This window comes from Guillardia theta, assembly GCF_000315625.1.
Source record: "Guillardia theta CCMP2712 unplaced genomic scaffold GUITHscaffold_18, whole genome shotgun sequence".
Classification (NCBI taxonomy): Eukaryota; class Cryptophyceae; order Pyrenomonadales; family Geminigeraceae; genus Guillardia; species Guillardia theta.
The window spans coordinates 495,671-511,437 of record NW_005434656.1 but is presented as its reverse complement, the minus strand read 5'-3'; the positions used below and the strand labels follow the sequence as shown (position 1 = coordinate 511,437).

Here is a 15,767-nt window from a genome sequence, read left to right as displayed (position 1 = left end):
CGCCGGCTCCTTGTCGGCGGCTGCCCTTTCTCCGTCCGCGGCCGCCCGCTTTGTGGCGGCAGCGGACGTCTCGACTGACAGTGGTCAGTCGGCTGCCTCCGGGTATCGCGTGTAAGGGATTTTATTCCTCCTGCATGCTCCTGCTGCTTGTTGCTTGATTGCTTGACCCTTAGGCTGCTTGTCTGCGCGGCTTCTCGCTTGGGCTGGCGATGCCGCGTCTGGGTGCCAGCAGTGCTGGTTCTTTTCGGGCTTGTGTTTTGTGTGTGTTTGTGCAGCTTCTCGCTGTGGACTGTGTACCTGCCGGTTCAGCTTGTTCCTGCTTTGTTTTGCTTGAGGCACTTTTTATCTTCTGCCAGTAAATCCTATATTCTAGTCTAAATCCTATACCGTCCGTCGAGATGGCAAGAGGGATGAACGCTCGAGGAGGAGGAGGAGTAGTCATGGCATATGCAGCGCGATGTTTGCGAATCTTCTCAGACGCTGCAGCATGGAGGGCGTCGAGGTTGACCTCCCCCCACTTGGTAATCCATTAGTCTGGTCAGGTCGGCAGAGCTACCAATGTAAGGGTGGAAGTATAGGATTTACTGGCAGAAGATAAAAAGTGCCTCAAGCAAAACAAAGCAGGAACAAGCTGAACCGGCAGGCACACAGTTCACAGCGAGAAGCTGGCGGGATTACACTTGGCGGCCTGCCTATCGGCACGGATGGATTTCATGCTAGTCAGCTCCGAGCGAAGGTTTCTACCCTCAACGAAGAGCTCTCGAAGCTCGGGCTCGTCCAGCATGGCTTCATGTTCAAGACGCTGGTGAGGGCGAGCCATCTCCAGAAGCTGCGCTTCTTCCTCCAGGGGTCATCTCCGTTTCTCCCGCGGGTCCAATCACAGATTCGTCGCTTTGACCTCTCTGTCCACCTGGCGCTTGAGAAATACCACCGCTGGCCTTCCTCGCAGTACCTCGCCGCGCATCCCGACCTGCTAGAGTTTGCGAGCTTCAAGCGGGAGCTTCCGCATAGTCGGGGAGGGGACGAGTTCACGCCCTCTGAGGGTCTACACCCCGCATAGTATAGGATTTACTGGCAGAAGGTAAAAAGTGCCTCAAGCAAAACAAAGCAGGAACAAGCTGAACCGGCAGGTACACAGTCCACAGCGAGAAGCTGCACAATCACACACAAAACACAAGCCCGAAAAGAACCAGCACTGCTGGCACCCAGACGCGGCATCGCCAGCCCAAGCGCGAAGCCGCGCAGACAAGCAGCCTAAGGGTCAAGCAATCCAGCAACAAGCAGCAGGAGCATGCAGGAGGAAGAAAATCCCTTAGACGCGATACCCGGAGGCAGCCGACTGACCACTGTCAGTCGAGACGTCCGCTGCCGCCACAAAGCGGGCGGCCGCGGACGGAGAAAGGGCAGCCGCCGACAAGGAGCCGGCGTTGCCCGGGGGTCCGCCTGGGGCAGCGGACGGAGGGAGGCTGGACACAGGAACACGGTACCGCTCGAGGTAGTCCTCCTCGCTAGCCTCCGAGTCAGCGGTAGCCAAGTCAGTGGTAGCCGCCCGTGACGGCGGCGACGCCGCGGCAATGCCCAAGGACCGGCGTGACCCGACCGATGCCGGGGAGGAAGCAGGCGAGCTCGGACCAGCGGCAAGCACCCCAGTGGTGTCGAGCTCTCCGGAGGCACCCGACGTCACAGTGAGGGACGGAGACGCCTCGCCAGCTCCGCGCCGATCGTCGGGGCCACTCGAAGGGTGTCCCCCATCGGAGTCGGAGACCTCCGGCGAAGACTCCTCGGGCGACTCGACAAAGTCCGAGTAGGAGCTGTCCTCTGGCTCGAGAAGTGCTTGCGCCCGCAAGGGCGTCATGCGCCTGGCACCAGACAAGAGCGCTTCCAGCGTCAGCTGCATGGTGAGGCGCTGATAGGTGGCGGCGCGTTTGCGAGCCAAGACCTCAGCAGCAGGGCCGTCATCAGGCACGAAGTGCCGACCAAACGCCGCATCCTCAAGAGGCATTGAGCGCTGAGCAATGATGTCCGCGAGATACCAGATGAAGCGGAGGGTGTCAGGATGCAGGGTACCGTCCGTCGAGAGGTTCCCTCCAAGCTTCCCACGGCGCATGACAACCTTACTCGTACGATTCGGTCGATGCTGAACGAAGCTGGTCTTCAGAGTGTCATCGATACAGTGGGGGATCCTCGTTCTCGACGGCAGGTACCCTCCCATCCTCATGGCCGCAAGATATAGGATTTACTGGATATGAAGGGCGATATCCACATCCCTGGAATCCGCGATCGAGGGTCCGAGCAGTACGAGGGCTTGATGGCGGACGTGACGTTGGTCCACCCTTACATCGGTAGCTCTGCCGACCTGACCAAGTGGGGGGAGGTCAACCTCGACGCCCTCCATGCTGCAGCGTCTGAGAAGATTCGCAAACCTCGCGCTGCATATGCCATGACTACTCCTCCTCGAGCGTTCATCCCTCTTGCCATCTCGACGGACGGTACCCTGCATCCTGACACCCTCCGCTTCATCTGGTATCTGGCGGACATCATTGTACCTGCCGGTTCCGCTTGTTCCTGCTTTGTTTTGCTTGAGGCACTTTTTATCTTCTGCCAGTAAATCCTATATCCTATTCATTGCTCAGCGCTCGATGCCTCTTGAGGATGCGGCGTTTGGTCGGCACTTCGTGCCTGATGACGGCCCTGCTGCTGAGGTCTTGGCTCGCAAACGCGCCGCCACCTATCAGCGCCTCACCATGCAGCTGACGCTGGATGCGCTCTTGTCTGGTGCGAGGCGCATGACGCCCTTGCGGGCACAAGCACTTCTCGAGCCAGAGGACAGCTCCTCCTCGGACTTTGTCGAGTCGCCCGAGGAGTCTTCGCCGGAGGTCTCCGACTCCGATGGGGGACACCCTTCGAGTGGCCCCGACGATCGGCGCGGAGCTGGCGAGGCGTCTCCGTCCCTCACTGTGACGTCGGGTGCCTCCGGAGAGCTCGACACCACTGGGGTGCTTGCTGCTGGTCCGAGCTCGCCTGCTTCCTCCCCGGCATCGGTCGGGTCACGCCGGTCCTTGGGCATTGCCGCGGCGTCGCCGCCGTCACGGGCGGCTACCACTGACTTGGCTACCGCTGACTCGGAGGCTAGCGAGGAGGACTACCTCGAGCGGTACCGTGTTCCTGTGTCCAGCCTCCCTCCGTCCGCTGCCCCAGGCGGACACCCGGGCAGCGCCGGCTCCTTGTCGGCGGCTGCCCTTTCTCCGTCCGCGGCCGCCCGCTTTGTGGCGGCAGCGGACGTCTCGACTGACAGTGGTCAGTCGGCTGCCTCCGGGTATCGCGTGTAAGGGATTTTATTCCTCCTGCATGCTCCTGCTGCTTGTTGCTTGATTGCTTGACCCTTAGGCTGCTTGTCTGCGCGGCTTCTCGCTTGGGCTGGCGATGCCGCGTCTGGGTGCCAGCAGTGCTGGTTCTTTTCGGGCTTGTGTTTTGTGTGTGTTTGTGCAGCTTCTCGCTGTGGACTGTGTACCTGCCGGTTCAGCTTGTTCCTGCTTTGTTTTGCTTGAGGCACTTTTTATCTTCTGCCAGTAAATCCTATCTATCGTCTCAGGAGTCTGAGCCTGCTCCTCCGCCGCGACCTACGCTGTCCCTCACCTCTGCGAGCGAGCGCCAAAGACAGTTGGCGATTCATCAGTTCACTGCGGGTGACCTTCATCGGGCGGTACGGACACTACTGAGCTCCGGCATCTACAGGGCTGAATCTTTCGCTGATCTTCTTGCTGAAGCACAAGAGAAGTTCCCTGATGGTGCGTCGCCTGCCTTTGGAAGTGCTTCCGCGGATCATCTCACCCAGCAAGCGCTTGCAGTACTGCAGGTGGATTTGACTGACATCCTCGACACCACTAGCCTGATCCAGGCGATCAAGCGCTACAGCTCCTTTGCGGGGACCGATGACCAAGGGTGGAGGATTCGGCAACACCTGTCACCCCTTTCTAGTCATCCTGCAGCTTTGAAGCTCTACTGCAAACATATCCTCCAAGGGGTCCTTCTTGGCCAAATGCCGGATCTTCTTATTCCTGCCCTGTCAGCCATTCGTCGAGGAGGCAGATTTATTCCCCTCTCCAAGGGAGCTGATAAACCTGGTCTCCGGCCAATTGTCATCGGTTCTGCACACCGTCGACTCGCGACGAAGCTTGCTTTGGCAGCGATTCGCTCATTTCTTGACCAGCACTTCCTCTCGTCTCACCCTCGAGCGATTCAGTTCGGACTCGATCGAGACGGCTGTCTGAAGTTCTCGCAAACCGCGTCAGCGCTCCTGCCCCTTCACGCTCGCGGTGATGATGAGGATGTTGCCAACCCCACAGTGCTGGTGAGTTTGGATGCAAAGAACGCCTTCAACTCCCTCGACCGCCAGGCTCTCTTCGATGCAATCGAGGGACGTGCGAGTCGCGACTACTTTGATGGGAGCATCACTGAAGGCGCAAGCTTGCCCTCTTGCGAGCATCTCCGATTGTTCGCCTCCTACCTCTCCAGCTACTATGGAGACTCTGCTGACCTTCGACTCTTTCACAAAAGTCAGTCAGCCTCCGTTCAGTGTACCTCGGGCGTCTGTCAGGGCGATGTCCCCTCCAGCGTATTTTTCTGCCACAGTATCCACCCCCTGCTCCTCCATATCGCAGAGCTTTTTCCCTCTGTTCGAGTCTTGGCCTATGCTGACAACGTCGTGCTTGTCGGTCCACTCGAGGATGCCGTTGCAGCTACGTCCGCTATGAAGAAGTACATGTTAGCTGATCTGAAGCTAGAGATTCAACCTCGCGAGTCGAAAGTTTACATCCCCTCCTGGCATCAACACCCTGATCTCTCGCAGCTGAAGAAGAGCCTTAAGCGCCGTCTCAAGACTCAACTTCTTCACTTCGAGGTCGTCACTGGCGGGATTACACTTCAAGTGGCGGCCTGCCTATCGGCACGGATGGATTTCATGCTAGTCAGCTCCGAGCGAAGGTTTCTACCCTCAACGAAGAGCTCTCGAAGCTCGGGCTCGTCCAGCATGGCTTCATGTTCAAGACGCTGGTGAGGGCGAGCCATCTTCAGAAGCTGCGCTTCTTCCTCCAGGGGTCTTCTCCGTTTCTCCCGCGGGTCCAATCACAGATTCGTCGCTTTGACCTCTCTGTCCACCTGGCGCTTGAGAAATACCACCGCTGGCCTTCCTCGCAGTACCTTGCCGCGCATCCCGACCTGCTAGAGTTTGCGAGGTTCAAGCGGGAGCTTCCGCATAGTCGGGGAGGGGACGAGTTCACGCCCTCTGAGGGTCTACACCCCGCTGTTTACTATACGGCTATCGCTCGCTTCCTCGCTTGGTACTCTGACCAGCCCATGTCACGGACCTTGCCCTCTCCTCATAGCCTGGACGTTCACTGCTCGAGATCTCTCCGTGCCCAGAAGCATCCTCTGGCGACCTTCTTCGTTGAGGCGCACGACTTCGTTCATAATGCTGGAGCGATCCTCTACCGTCGTGTCAAGGCTCCTGCACCGGCTGCAGATGGTGCGGCGATCCCACCTGCCCCGGCTGCTGTGCCTGATGATGCAGGACGCCCCCCGGCATCTGTGGTACACATCCCTGGTTTGCGCGCTCTCGTCGACTCGTCTCATGAGCACTTCATTCCTCCCCCTGCGCAGCGAAATGTGACTCCTCTTGTCATGCGCGTCTTCCCTCGCCATGTGCATGCTCGCGCTGCGCTGACCGATCAGCAGCGTGATATCCTCACCTTGCACAGCCGCAGGACACACTCGCTCAAGTCGCAGGATAGGGTCTTGCAGTCTACCATCTTCGCTCATTTTCCTGAGCGAGACCTGAGCCACTCTCCGATGCGAGTCTCGAGCTACTACCCCCTCAAGGCCTTCCCGCACCGCTATGCTCAGATGCTCGACTGCTATCTCCATGGCATGCCGATCTGCCAGTGTCCGACGGAATGTGATGGATGTCAGCGCGAGCTCGATCCCTCCGTTGCTGCACATCATCTCCAGACCTGCAAACGCCGGGCGGCCGATCCTCCAAGCTTCCCACGGCGCATGACAACCTTACTCGTACGATTCGGTCGATGCTGAACGAAGCTGGTCTTCAGAGCGTCATCGATACAGGGGGGGTGTAGGATTTACTGGCAGAAGGTAAAAAGTGCCTCAAGCAAAACAAAGCAGGAACAAGCTAAACCTCCAGGCACACAGTCCACAGCGACTTTATAGGATTTACTCGCAGAAGGTAAAAAGTGCCTCAAGCAAAACAAAGCAGGAACAAGCTGAACCGGCAGGTACACAGTCCACAGCGAGAAGCTGCACAAACACACACAAAACACAAGCCCGAAAAGAACCAGCACTGCTGGCACCACAGCGAGAAGCTGCACAAACACACACAAAACACAAGCCCGAAAAGAACCAGCACTGCTGGCACCCAGACGCGGCATCGCCAGCCCAAGCGCGAAGCCGCGCAGACAAGCAGCCTAAGGGTCAAGCAATCAAGCAACAAGCAGCAGGAGCATGCATGAGGAAGAAAATCCCTTAGACGCGATACCCGGAGGCAGCCGACTGACCACTGTCAGTCGAGACGTCCGCTGCCGCCACAAAGCGGGCGGCCGCGGACGGAGAAAGGGCAGCCGCCGACAAGGAGCCGGCGCTGCCCGGGGGTCCGCCTGGGGCAGCGGACGGAGGGTACGATACAGTGGGGGATCCTCGTTCTCGACGGCAGGTACCCTCCCATCCTCACTGAGTCACGGCCGCAAGATGAAGGGCGATATCCACATTCCTGGAATCCGCGATCGAGGGTCCGAGCAGTACGAGGGCTTGATGGCGGACGTGACGTTGGTCCACCCTTACATTGGTAGCTCTGCCGACCTGACCAAGTGGGGGGAGGTCAACCTCGACGCCCTCCATGCTGCAGCGTCTGAGAAGATTCGCAAACATCGCGCTGCATATGCTATGACTACTCCTCCTCGAGCGTTCATCCCTCTTGCCATCTCGACGGACGGTACCCTGCATCCTGACACCCTCCGCTTCATCTGGTATCTCGCGGACATCATTGCTCAGCGCTCGATGCCTCTTGAGGATGCGGCGTTTGGTCGGCACTTCGTGCCTGATGACGGCCCTGCTGCTGAGGTCCTGGCTCGCAAACGCGCCGCCACCTATCAGCGCCTCACCATGCAGCTGACGCTGGAGGCGCTCTTGTCTGGTGCGAGGCGCATGACGCCCTTGCAGGCGCAAGCACTTCTCGAGCCAGAGGACAGCTCCTCCTCGGACTTTGTCGAGTCGCCCGAGGGGGAGTCTTCGCCGGAGGTCTCCGACTCCGATGGGGGAAACACGTCGAGTGGCGCCGACGATCGGCGCGGAGCTGGCGAGGCGTCTCCGTCCCTCACTGTGACGTCAGGTGCCTCCGGAGAGCTCGACACCACTGGGGTGCTTGCCGCTGGTCCGAGCTCGCCTGCTTCCTCCCCGGCATCGGTCGGGTCACGCCGGTCCTTGGGCATTGCCGCGGCGTCGCCGCCGTCACGGGCGGCTACCGCTGACTCGGCTACCGCTGACTCGGAGGCTAGCGAGGAGTACCCGTGACCGCCGTTTCCGGTTGCAGTTGAAAATTCATGCAATTCTATCAAGCCTTACACATTCGGATGACTCCTCTCTTCAATCAGGCTCTCTCTTTACTGCGGCCGCAAGTCAAGTTCAACGGTTGGCAAGTTTAGGCCTCTCATCCCAGCCACAATTTGTTTGATTGATCTGGGCCAAGCAACAGTGGCTACGTCGGAGCCTGAGGGGTAACAAGCAGCAGAAGGGGACGCGCTGCCCGGGGGACCGCCGGGCCGCCAGCAGCGGACAGAGGGAGGCGGCCCGGGCACAGGAGCACGGTACCGCACGAGATCGCACTGCTCCGACTGATCCGATGCCATCATCCGATCACCGGCGGCCCGGACCGTCCGTACTCGGCCGCTGCACACAACTCACCGTTGGCAACTTGTCTCCGATCATACGCCACCGTCGCACGGTTGATAGGGATGACCGGGTAGTAAAAAGAGACCGGGCCGTGGCACACACGGCCCGGCGGCCGCCGGACCGGGACCGGGCCCGGGTCCAGGACGGTCCGACCACTCAGTGACTTGAGAGTCGGCATTCAAGTGCCCGGCCGGCCGGGCCGGCCCGGGCCACGTTGTCTTTTAAACCATCGAAAAGATATCTTTTCAACTAATTCTGTCAGCAGTTGATTGCGAACACTCAGATTCAAAACAAATTTCAAAAATATTCTCATTTTTCAAAGATCAAGAGCAAAAGTTTACAATGTTGATACGACTAGGCTGAAGTTTATTTGATATCATCTTTCAGCTTTGTTTTAGAAATTGAAATCAATGAGACACATTCTGTAATTTTTGCACGCCAACGCGACTTCATCAAAAACTATTATCATCCCCGGGGGATGATAATTTAAATGGAGTCTTTTCATGTTCGCATCTGCACTAATATATTAGTAATTTAACTTTATATCATTGTATAAATCATCTTGTCCATCTCGACCAGCCCTCCTTGTATATCTCCCTACCCCCGGCTCCCCCGACACCTCAACTCTACAAAGTTTTAATCATATAAGCAAGTTATAAACTTACATACATTTTAACTTTGCTCCTCATCTTAGAGGCTACGGACGCCATGGCGGTGGGAAGGAAGGCGGTAGAGGAGGAGCGTGAGGAGGAGCTCCGAGAGAAGAGGAGACAGTGAAACTCTCGTGCAACTCGTACCGTTATCCAGGCACCAAGACTTTTGATCTGAGTTGGTTGCATCGCTCTTGATATTATTTCCTACAACAGAAGAGGTGGAAGGTTCGATTGGTTCTATGGCAGCTAAGGTGATGAGCAATGAGATAGAGTTGGAAAGGTTGTTTGCAGCTTCAGCTTCCAATTCGAATGACAATCTTTACGAGCTAGTGCAGGACAAGTCATCTAGACTTGCCATGCGCTGCAACCTCTTTGAAATAGCCGACGGCTGCAAGCAAGAGCCTCTATCTGTCTGTCCCGTCAGCGAGAGTGTGGAGGCGTCGAAGAACGAGCTGTCTGAGCCTCTTAACATTCCTCATCATCACACCAGGACAAGCCTGTGCAGGTCCAACTCCATGACAGAGCTGGACCGGCATGGCAGGGGAGATGCGCTAGAGGACAGCCAACTGCTGGAGATTGATGGAGAATTTGTGCTTCGGCCTCTCCCCGAGAGACCCGGAAGCCTGCAGTCGAACCCCTACATCGGCACCTTCCATCATGGTCACCAGGCCAACCGACTGCCGAGGAGCAGCATCAGCTCCGAGGGATCTTCTGACTCTTTTCTTAACTGCTCCAGCTGCTCGTGCATCCTGTCCCGGTCCGAATCCTGCTGTTCCGACAGAAAGTGCGCCAACTTAAACAGAGCAGCGCGAGCCGCGTCATCAGCTATCGCCAAGTCGGCTTGCTGCTCCATCCCGCAAAGAAACTTCTTCCTCCCTTCGTCGTCAGCGGAGGTTGAGAACGAAAAGTGGTCTCCTCCTCGACGTTGCTCGCCGGAAGAAAAACGTCTGGATGTGAAGATTGTGGACACAAAAGACCACAAGACCTTGATGAAACAAGCGTTGAAGCTGCAGGAAGACATTCCTGCTTCAGCCGAACTGTGTGGCTTGCAGGTGGCTACCTCCCCCTTGTCTCACCTGTCCTTCCCCTGTCTCGTCCTGTTCCCTTGGCTTTGGTTGACTCTGTTCTCCAAGGCCTTGCTACCAAAGCAAGCAGGAGTGAGAGTCTTGCAGCTGATAGGAGAAGGAAGCTTCGGGAAGTGCGTGAAGGTGACTGAGAGAGTCGGAGGGGAGGTGATCTGACGCAGACAAGGTTGTCAACAAGAGGAACTGTCAGAGTTGGAATGTGACGGAGAAGAGGAGGCACCTGTTCTCTTTCCCTCAAGAAGGCGAGCAGCTGGCGATTAAGGTGACAATCCCTTCCGAGTTCTCCTCACTCACTCCTGTTTGCTAGTGTGTCTACAGAGATCCCGGCACAGCAAGTAATCTCCCCTCTTCCTGTGTCCCTCTTTCCCTCCCTTCCCCAGCCTCTTCCTCTTCCCTTTTTTCTTCGCTCCTCACCCTGTTTGTAGGTGGCAGTGACTCAATTGACCGTGAGATACGTGTGCATGGCAAGTGCGATCACCCCAACATTGTAAAGGTGAGGAGAAGGAGAGGCGTTGGGAGAAGGAAGAGGTCCGGGAGGTCGTGAGGAGGGATGAAAGGGCAGCAGTGGAGATGAATTTTGATTCTACTTGTCAGCTCTACGGTTACTACGAGCTGGGCGCGACTGTTGCGCTCATCTTGGGGTTTGTGGAAGGATCAGAGCTGCATGATGTTCTTCAGGTGTGTTGCAAGTGTTGGGCTGCTCCTCGCTTGTTCCTCTGACTTTATCATGTAGATCAGCAGGCGATTGGAGGAAGAAGTTTGCGCGAGCATCTTCCTACAGGTCTAAATTGTCTTGTGGGTCTTCTCCCTTCACACGTTCCTTCCTCGCAGATCCTCAGAGCCGTCGATCACATGCATTCCATGTCGATCATTCACCGCGACATCAAGCCGAGAAACGTCTTGCTCGCTACCAGGTCACTTCCTCCCTCCTAGTCCCTCGTCCCCCCCCTCGCTCATCTCCTCTCGCTATCCCGTCTTGCGCTCATCCTCCTTTCAGTGGACGCGCCTACGTCATCGACTTGGGCTTAGCAGTCGACTTGTCAGATCAGTCGGATACTGCTGTTGCTCACGAGCAGGTAGCACGGCAATGCAGGAGAGCAGCGAGGGGAGGGAGGAGATGATCTTGTTCTCAGACCGCAGCGGGCACCATCGGGTATCTTCCTCCGGAAGTACTGCAGGAGGAGGAGGAGGCGATCAACTTTGCTATGGACATCTGGGCGCTTGGCATAACTCTCTACGAGATGGTGGGGAATTTTGAGGTCGGCAGGACCTGCTGATGCTGCGGCAGATGTTCGGCTTCTCTCCCTTCCTCCCTCACGAGGTCGCGCTGCCCGCAGCCGTTGAGTTCCCGGACCCCTCCTGGTGCTGCTGAGTGTGAGAGGTGGAGGAGGGTCTGAGACGGCAGTAGGGGAATGGTTGCTTCCTCCGACATGCGCGAGCTCATCATGCAGGTTCCCCTTCACGCCCCTTCCTCCCTCCTCTTGTCTTTGCCATCGCCCCCCCTCCAACCCCCTCTGACGTTGGTACAGTTGCTCGAGAAGAATCCTCGCAAAAGGATCAGATCGGCTGATGCGCTCCTTCACCGGTAGGAGGGAGAGAGGTAGACGGAGTTCTGAGAGGGTTCCAGGTGGTTCACTGCAGAGCGAGTGACAGCAGTCGACAAGCTCGTGGGACCAGCTCAGTCGCAAGGAGCAGCAGCGGAAGGGGTAGGAAGAGAGGACGCGATGAGTCAGTTGGACGAGGAGATGCAGTTCGACTTGGAGCTCAACGAGGACTTGAGCATGGAGCTGGACATGCGCAATCGAGTGAGTGGGGAGGGAGGAGACAGACGAGCCAACAGTCACAAGTTGACTGACCTGAGAGCAGGAGGACCTGGAGCTAGGGAACCAGTACTTCTACCAGTACTACTTGGCGACAGGTAGGAAGACGGTGAGAGGTTCTCCTGGCCCGGCCCTAATGTCCTCGCAGTGGTTGAGGGAGGACGGCAAGACTACTTCGAGTGATGCTCCGTCCAGCTCGCCGAGCGAGCTCAAGCATAGCTGGACTTTGTGATGCACTTTCCTGAGCTTCTGTACTTGTACTTGTATGCCTGTAATAGACTCTAGCACTGATGTCCTCTGGGTCGGGGGTGGCAGTGGCCTGTGCCGGCGGCGGCGCCGGAGGGGAGGGAGGGGAGGGAGGGGAGGGAGGGGAGGGAGGGGAGGGAGTGTAGCGGAGGCGACAAGCTTCTGAGGTCTCTCGGTCTAGCGCCTCAGGCTGCCATGTCTCAGTTCCTCGAAAGTTTAACTCAACTTGATTTGGGCAAGGCAGTGAGGGCGTGAGGGGGGATGAGGGGTACAATCGCCATGCGGTGTCACTGACCAGCCGCTGTCGCTACCTGTGCTCGCCGCTTGAAAGTCTTCACCCCTTCGCCTTCCTCCTGCTGCTCTCCTGCTGCTCTCCTGCTGCTCTCCTGCTGCTCTCCTGCTGCTCTCCTGCTGCTCTCCTGCTGCTCTCCTGCTGCTCTCCTGCTGTCTCCTTGAATCTTGTTCACGGTTTCTTGCACTCCTTCCTTGCTTACAGCAGAGAAGAGGGATTGCGTCATCATGGAGGAGGAGGTACATCGAGCCATCCCCTCATTCCTGCTGCATGAGCCTCCCGTCCCTCTGGTGGCCCTGTATGGCATGAAGCAAGTGCAAGGGGAGCTAGGACAGAGCATGCCTCTTCTTCGCACCGTTGACCTTGACAGTCTGCCATCAGCGATCGGGCAGCATAAGGAGGGAGGGCATGGAGTGCAGCGAGCTAGCGGGATGCTGAAGAAGCAATGGTTGCGCAAACACGTGATGCTTCGTCCTTGCGCCATCGCCATCCTCATACCTTGGAAAGCGGCGGACGAGGCTGGCGACCTGCATCAGCTCAAACAGCAGGTGGCTCTCGCTGAGCAGGAGGTATCGCGTCCAGGCGTTCGAGTGGTGCTGGCGTTGGTGGTGGAGGGAGCGACGCCGACGGACGTGGATCAACGGTTTGAGCTGCTGCTGCACAGGCTGGAGTACCAGCGATCGCTTGCTGCCCTCGTCATCCGCCACCCTGAGTTTGCCTTGCGTCTGAGCGCCGAGAAGCTTCAGCACAAGCTGATGGATGCTGCCTGGCTGCTGTTGGACGAGGCATGTGCACGGGCCAGGACGAAGCTCTTATCCTTCAACCGCCAGCACCAGCTTGAGCTCATCGTCCGACAAGGCATCAAGCTCGCGTTTTACCTGGAACACAAGGAGCGATCAGCCGCGCTGAAGCAGTTTCTCCTTTCCTACAGTGACGTCTGCGATGGCGTCGGGCATGTGGTGATGGAAAGATTCGGAGAATTCAAACGAGTGGCAGAAGTGCTCAACGTGAAGATCTGCCTGCTGCTCATGCAGCTGACCTCTCCCCATGACGCGCAGCAACAAGTGTTCCGACATATCAACTTCTGGTCTTCTGTCTCTGACGTCGCTCCGGGCCTCCTCACTTCTTGCCCGTAGGAACATCTTTCAAGGAGAGTCTCTCCCCTCCCACCTCGCCTGGATGTCTCGCCAGCACTTCCTATTCGCAAAGGTAGAGACCTTCCCCCCCCCCGCCCCCCCTCCTTCTTTGTTCCTTCCTCTCATCTTGCTGCTCTGGGTCTCGTCTTACCTCTCTCAAGCTTCTGGATGAGGCAGAGGCTTCCGACGGCTCCTCCTCGAGGTTCTTTCGACTTGCCTTTGAGAGCTTCTCACGCTTCATAGAATCGACTCGGGTATCCACTGGGAGGCTTGTGCTCGCCTGCTGCTTCAGCGCAAGCAAGCGCTGAAGGCGACGAGCGACAAGTCAGGCCGAGACGACAATGCGGTTGAATGCGCTCTCTTCTGGGGACAGAAGGACCAGGAGGAGCTGAAGAACGAGGAGATGGAACGACGAGTTGACCTGCTGAGCGAAGCACGAGAATGCTTCAAGCGAGCCAGGGTGAGGGAAGGATGGGAGAAAGGTGGAAGAGAGGAAGGGCCGGGGAGTAATTACATGGAAGGGGAAGAGAGCAAGCTGACGGTGAGGAGCAGGAGAAGTACATGCAGCAAAAGCACCCGAGACGAGAAGTGGCAGTACAGCTGGCAATGGCAAAGTCGCTCTTGGAGTCCGGGAGTATGCAAGAAGCCCAGGTGATACAGGGAGTGGGGAGAGAAGAAGAGAGAGAAGAAGAGAGAGAAGAAGAGGAAGGGTGGGGAGGAGGGAGGAGAGACAAGAAGAGGAAGGGTGGGGAGGAGGGAGGAGAGACAAGAAGAGGAAGGGTGGGGAGGAGGGGAGGAGAGCTTGTAACTCCCGTTGGACCAGGAGGAGCTTACGAGTCTTCTGCTTGGTCCGATAGTAAAGGATCGCTGGTTTGTGCTCGAGCAAGAAGTCCTCCAACTGCAGGTGAGCTGCTAGGAACGACCAAGTGAACAAGTGCTGATGTCAGTGGAAGCTGGACACCAGCAGGGCGCTAGGAGATCTCGAGCTCTTGGTGGCAACGAGCCTGAAGCTGCTGGAGGAGCGACTCCAGCTGGTGCTCTTGCTGCCTTCTTCTCCCAGCTAACATGCCGCCTGCAGGGTCTTGACCGCAGGAGGAGGTTGCAGGAGGACGTGCAGCTGCTTGTCAGCGGCTTTCCTCTCGAGCTGCCCCAAAGCTCGTCGCCCCCTCCCACCAAGGTGAGCAGCGAGATCTGCCGCATGACATGACAAGACCTCAGGTGGACCTGAGCTGGGCTAACCTACGAGCTCCCGTGCTGGTCTCCCTCCCTCCTTCCCTCCTCTGCTTCTCCCTCTCTTTCAGCTCGTCGACCTTCACCGTCGGAGAGCAGCTGACATTCAAGCTGGAACTCAGCTCAGCCCTCCCTGCTCCTCTTCGGCTCTCCGCCCTCGTCGCTCGATGCACAGACAGCAACTACAACTTCCTGCTCTCTGCCGTCGAGGTTGACGATCGTGAACTGCAACTTGAGGAGGAGGAGCAGGTCAAGCATCGTATCCGCATCGAGCATGAGCTGGATCTCGTGCCGGGCAGCTGCTGGAAGATTGACTGTGCGCTTCCTGCCTCTCTTCCTGCCTCGCATCTCGGCATCAGGAACGTCACGCTCGTCTGGGGAGCACCGCCTGCTTGTATTCTTCTTCGGACAGAGGAGGGAGCGCGAGGTCGCGGGGGGCAGGAGCACGCGGAGCAAAGGGAGACGATGGTGATGGCGGCAAAGCCGGACGCCAAGGTCGCCATGGTCTGCCATCCTCCGGCTCTCCTCGGCGAGCTCTTCCCTGTCGCTCTCCGCGTGCTCTCCTCCTCCTCCTCTCAGCTCCGCGCTGGCCGCCTCAAGTGTCGTGTGGACATGACAGACGTGCAGGGCAGGGCGCAGGTGCAGCTCTTTGCGGCGAAGGCAACGGGGAGACAGGAGGGAGGAGGGAGCGAGCTGGAGTTGGAGCTGCCAGTGGTGGACGGAGGTGAAGAGCACGTGGAGGTCTTGCACTTGAAGGTGGTGGAGGAGGAGGCGATGCCTTCGCTGGACGTGCTGCAGTTGGCGCTACGTGCGGAGCTGCAGCATGAGGGAGACAGCGGGAAAGTTTCACGAGTGGAGCAGCAGGTGGAGGTGGAGGTAGAGAAGCCCTTTCTTCTCACCGTCCTCTACGGGGCTTTGTCTCATGCTGACAGCCTCCTCGTACACCAACCCACAGCAGACGTCACCCCATCCTCTTCTGCTCCCTCCTCCTCCTCCTCCTCCTCCTCCTTCTCAGCCTCCCCGGCTGCTGCCTCATCCTCTCCGAATTTTGTGCTTCGAGGGGAGTCGGTGATCGCTCGTGTGATCCTCGAGGCACTCTCTCCAGCTGCACTGCTGCTGGAGGAAGCTTCCCTGCAGCTCGGAGAGGAGGAGCTGCGTCCTCTCGGCGAGGAAGTTGGGGTTGAGCTGGAACGCGGGGAGAAGCAATGCATGCTGTTCAGCTTCGTGCCGAGGCAGGCGGGGGAAGCAAGTCCGGGGAAGTTGAGCCTTCGATGGTCGAGGAGGAGAGACGAAGGGGCTGACAGGGAGCTCTCCTCTCCTCCAGCTGCCTTCGTCCATGACCTGCCGCC

The 15,767-nt window shown here is 58.0% G+C and overlaps 3 protein-coding genes across 3 annotated transcripts; all 3 read left to right on the top strand.

Moving 5' to 3' along the window:
* Positions 1-2,639: 2,639 nt before the first annotated feature.
* GUITHDRAFT_104901 (hypothetical protein) lies at positions 2,640-6,521 on the top strand (the record flags this gene model as incomplete). Its single annotated transcript, XM_005836294.1, has 6 exons — positions 2,640-3,325; positions 3,388-4,900; positions 4,972-5,953; positions 6,007-6,127; positions 6,178-6,238; positions 6,288-6,521. The coding sequence occupies 6 exons, from the start codon at positions 2,640-2,642 to the stop codon at positions 6,519-6,521; spliced, it is 3,597 nt and encodes a 1,198-aa protein (XP_005836351.1).
* Positions 6,522-8,848: 2,327 nt separating this feature from the next.
* Positions 8,849-11,746, top strand: GUITHDRAFT_104899 (hypothetical protein; the record flags this gene model as incomplete). Its single annotated transcript, XM_005836293.1, has 16 exons — positions 8,849-9,661; positions 9,743-9,817; positions 9,861-9,956; positions 10,002-10,029; positions 10,120-10,187; positions 10,289-10,372; positions 10,428-10,475; positions 10,526-10,608; positions 10,692-10,770; positions 10,828-10,938; positions 10,983-11,056; positions 11,103-11,145; positions 11,224-11,279; positions 11,322-11,499; positions 11,561-11,623; positions 11,663-11,746. The coding sequence occupies 16 exons, from the start codon at positions 8,849-8,851 to the stop codon at positions 11,744-11,746; spliced, it is 1,983 nt and encodes a 660-aa protein (XP_005836350.1).
* A 644-nt stretch (positions 11,747-12,390) lies between these two features.
* GUITHDRAFT_104898 (hypothetical protein) lies at positions 12,391-15,719 on the top strand (the record flags this gene model as incomplete). Its single annotated transcript, XM_005836292.1, has 10 exons — positions 12,391-13,139; positions 13,189-13,261; positions 13,350-13,390; positions 13,432-13,648; positions 13,741-13,839; positions 14,012-14,092; positions 14,136-14,222; positions 14,267-14,365; positions 14,407-15,597; positions 15,639-15,719. The coding sequence occupies 10 exons, from the start codon at positions 12,391-12,393 to the stop codon at positions 15,717-15,719; spliced, it is 2,718 nt and encodes a 905-aa protein (XP_005836349.1).
* Positions 15,720-15,767: the final 48 nt, after the last annotated feature.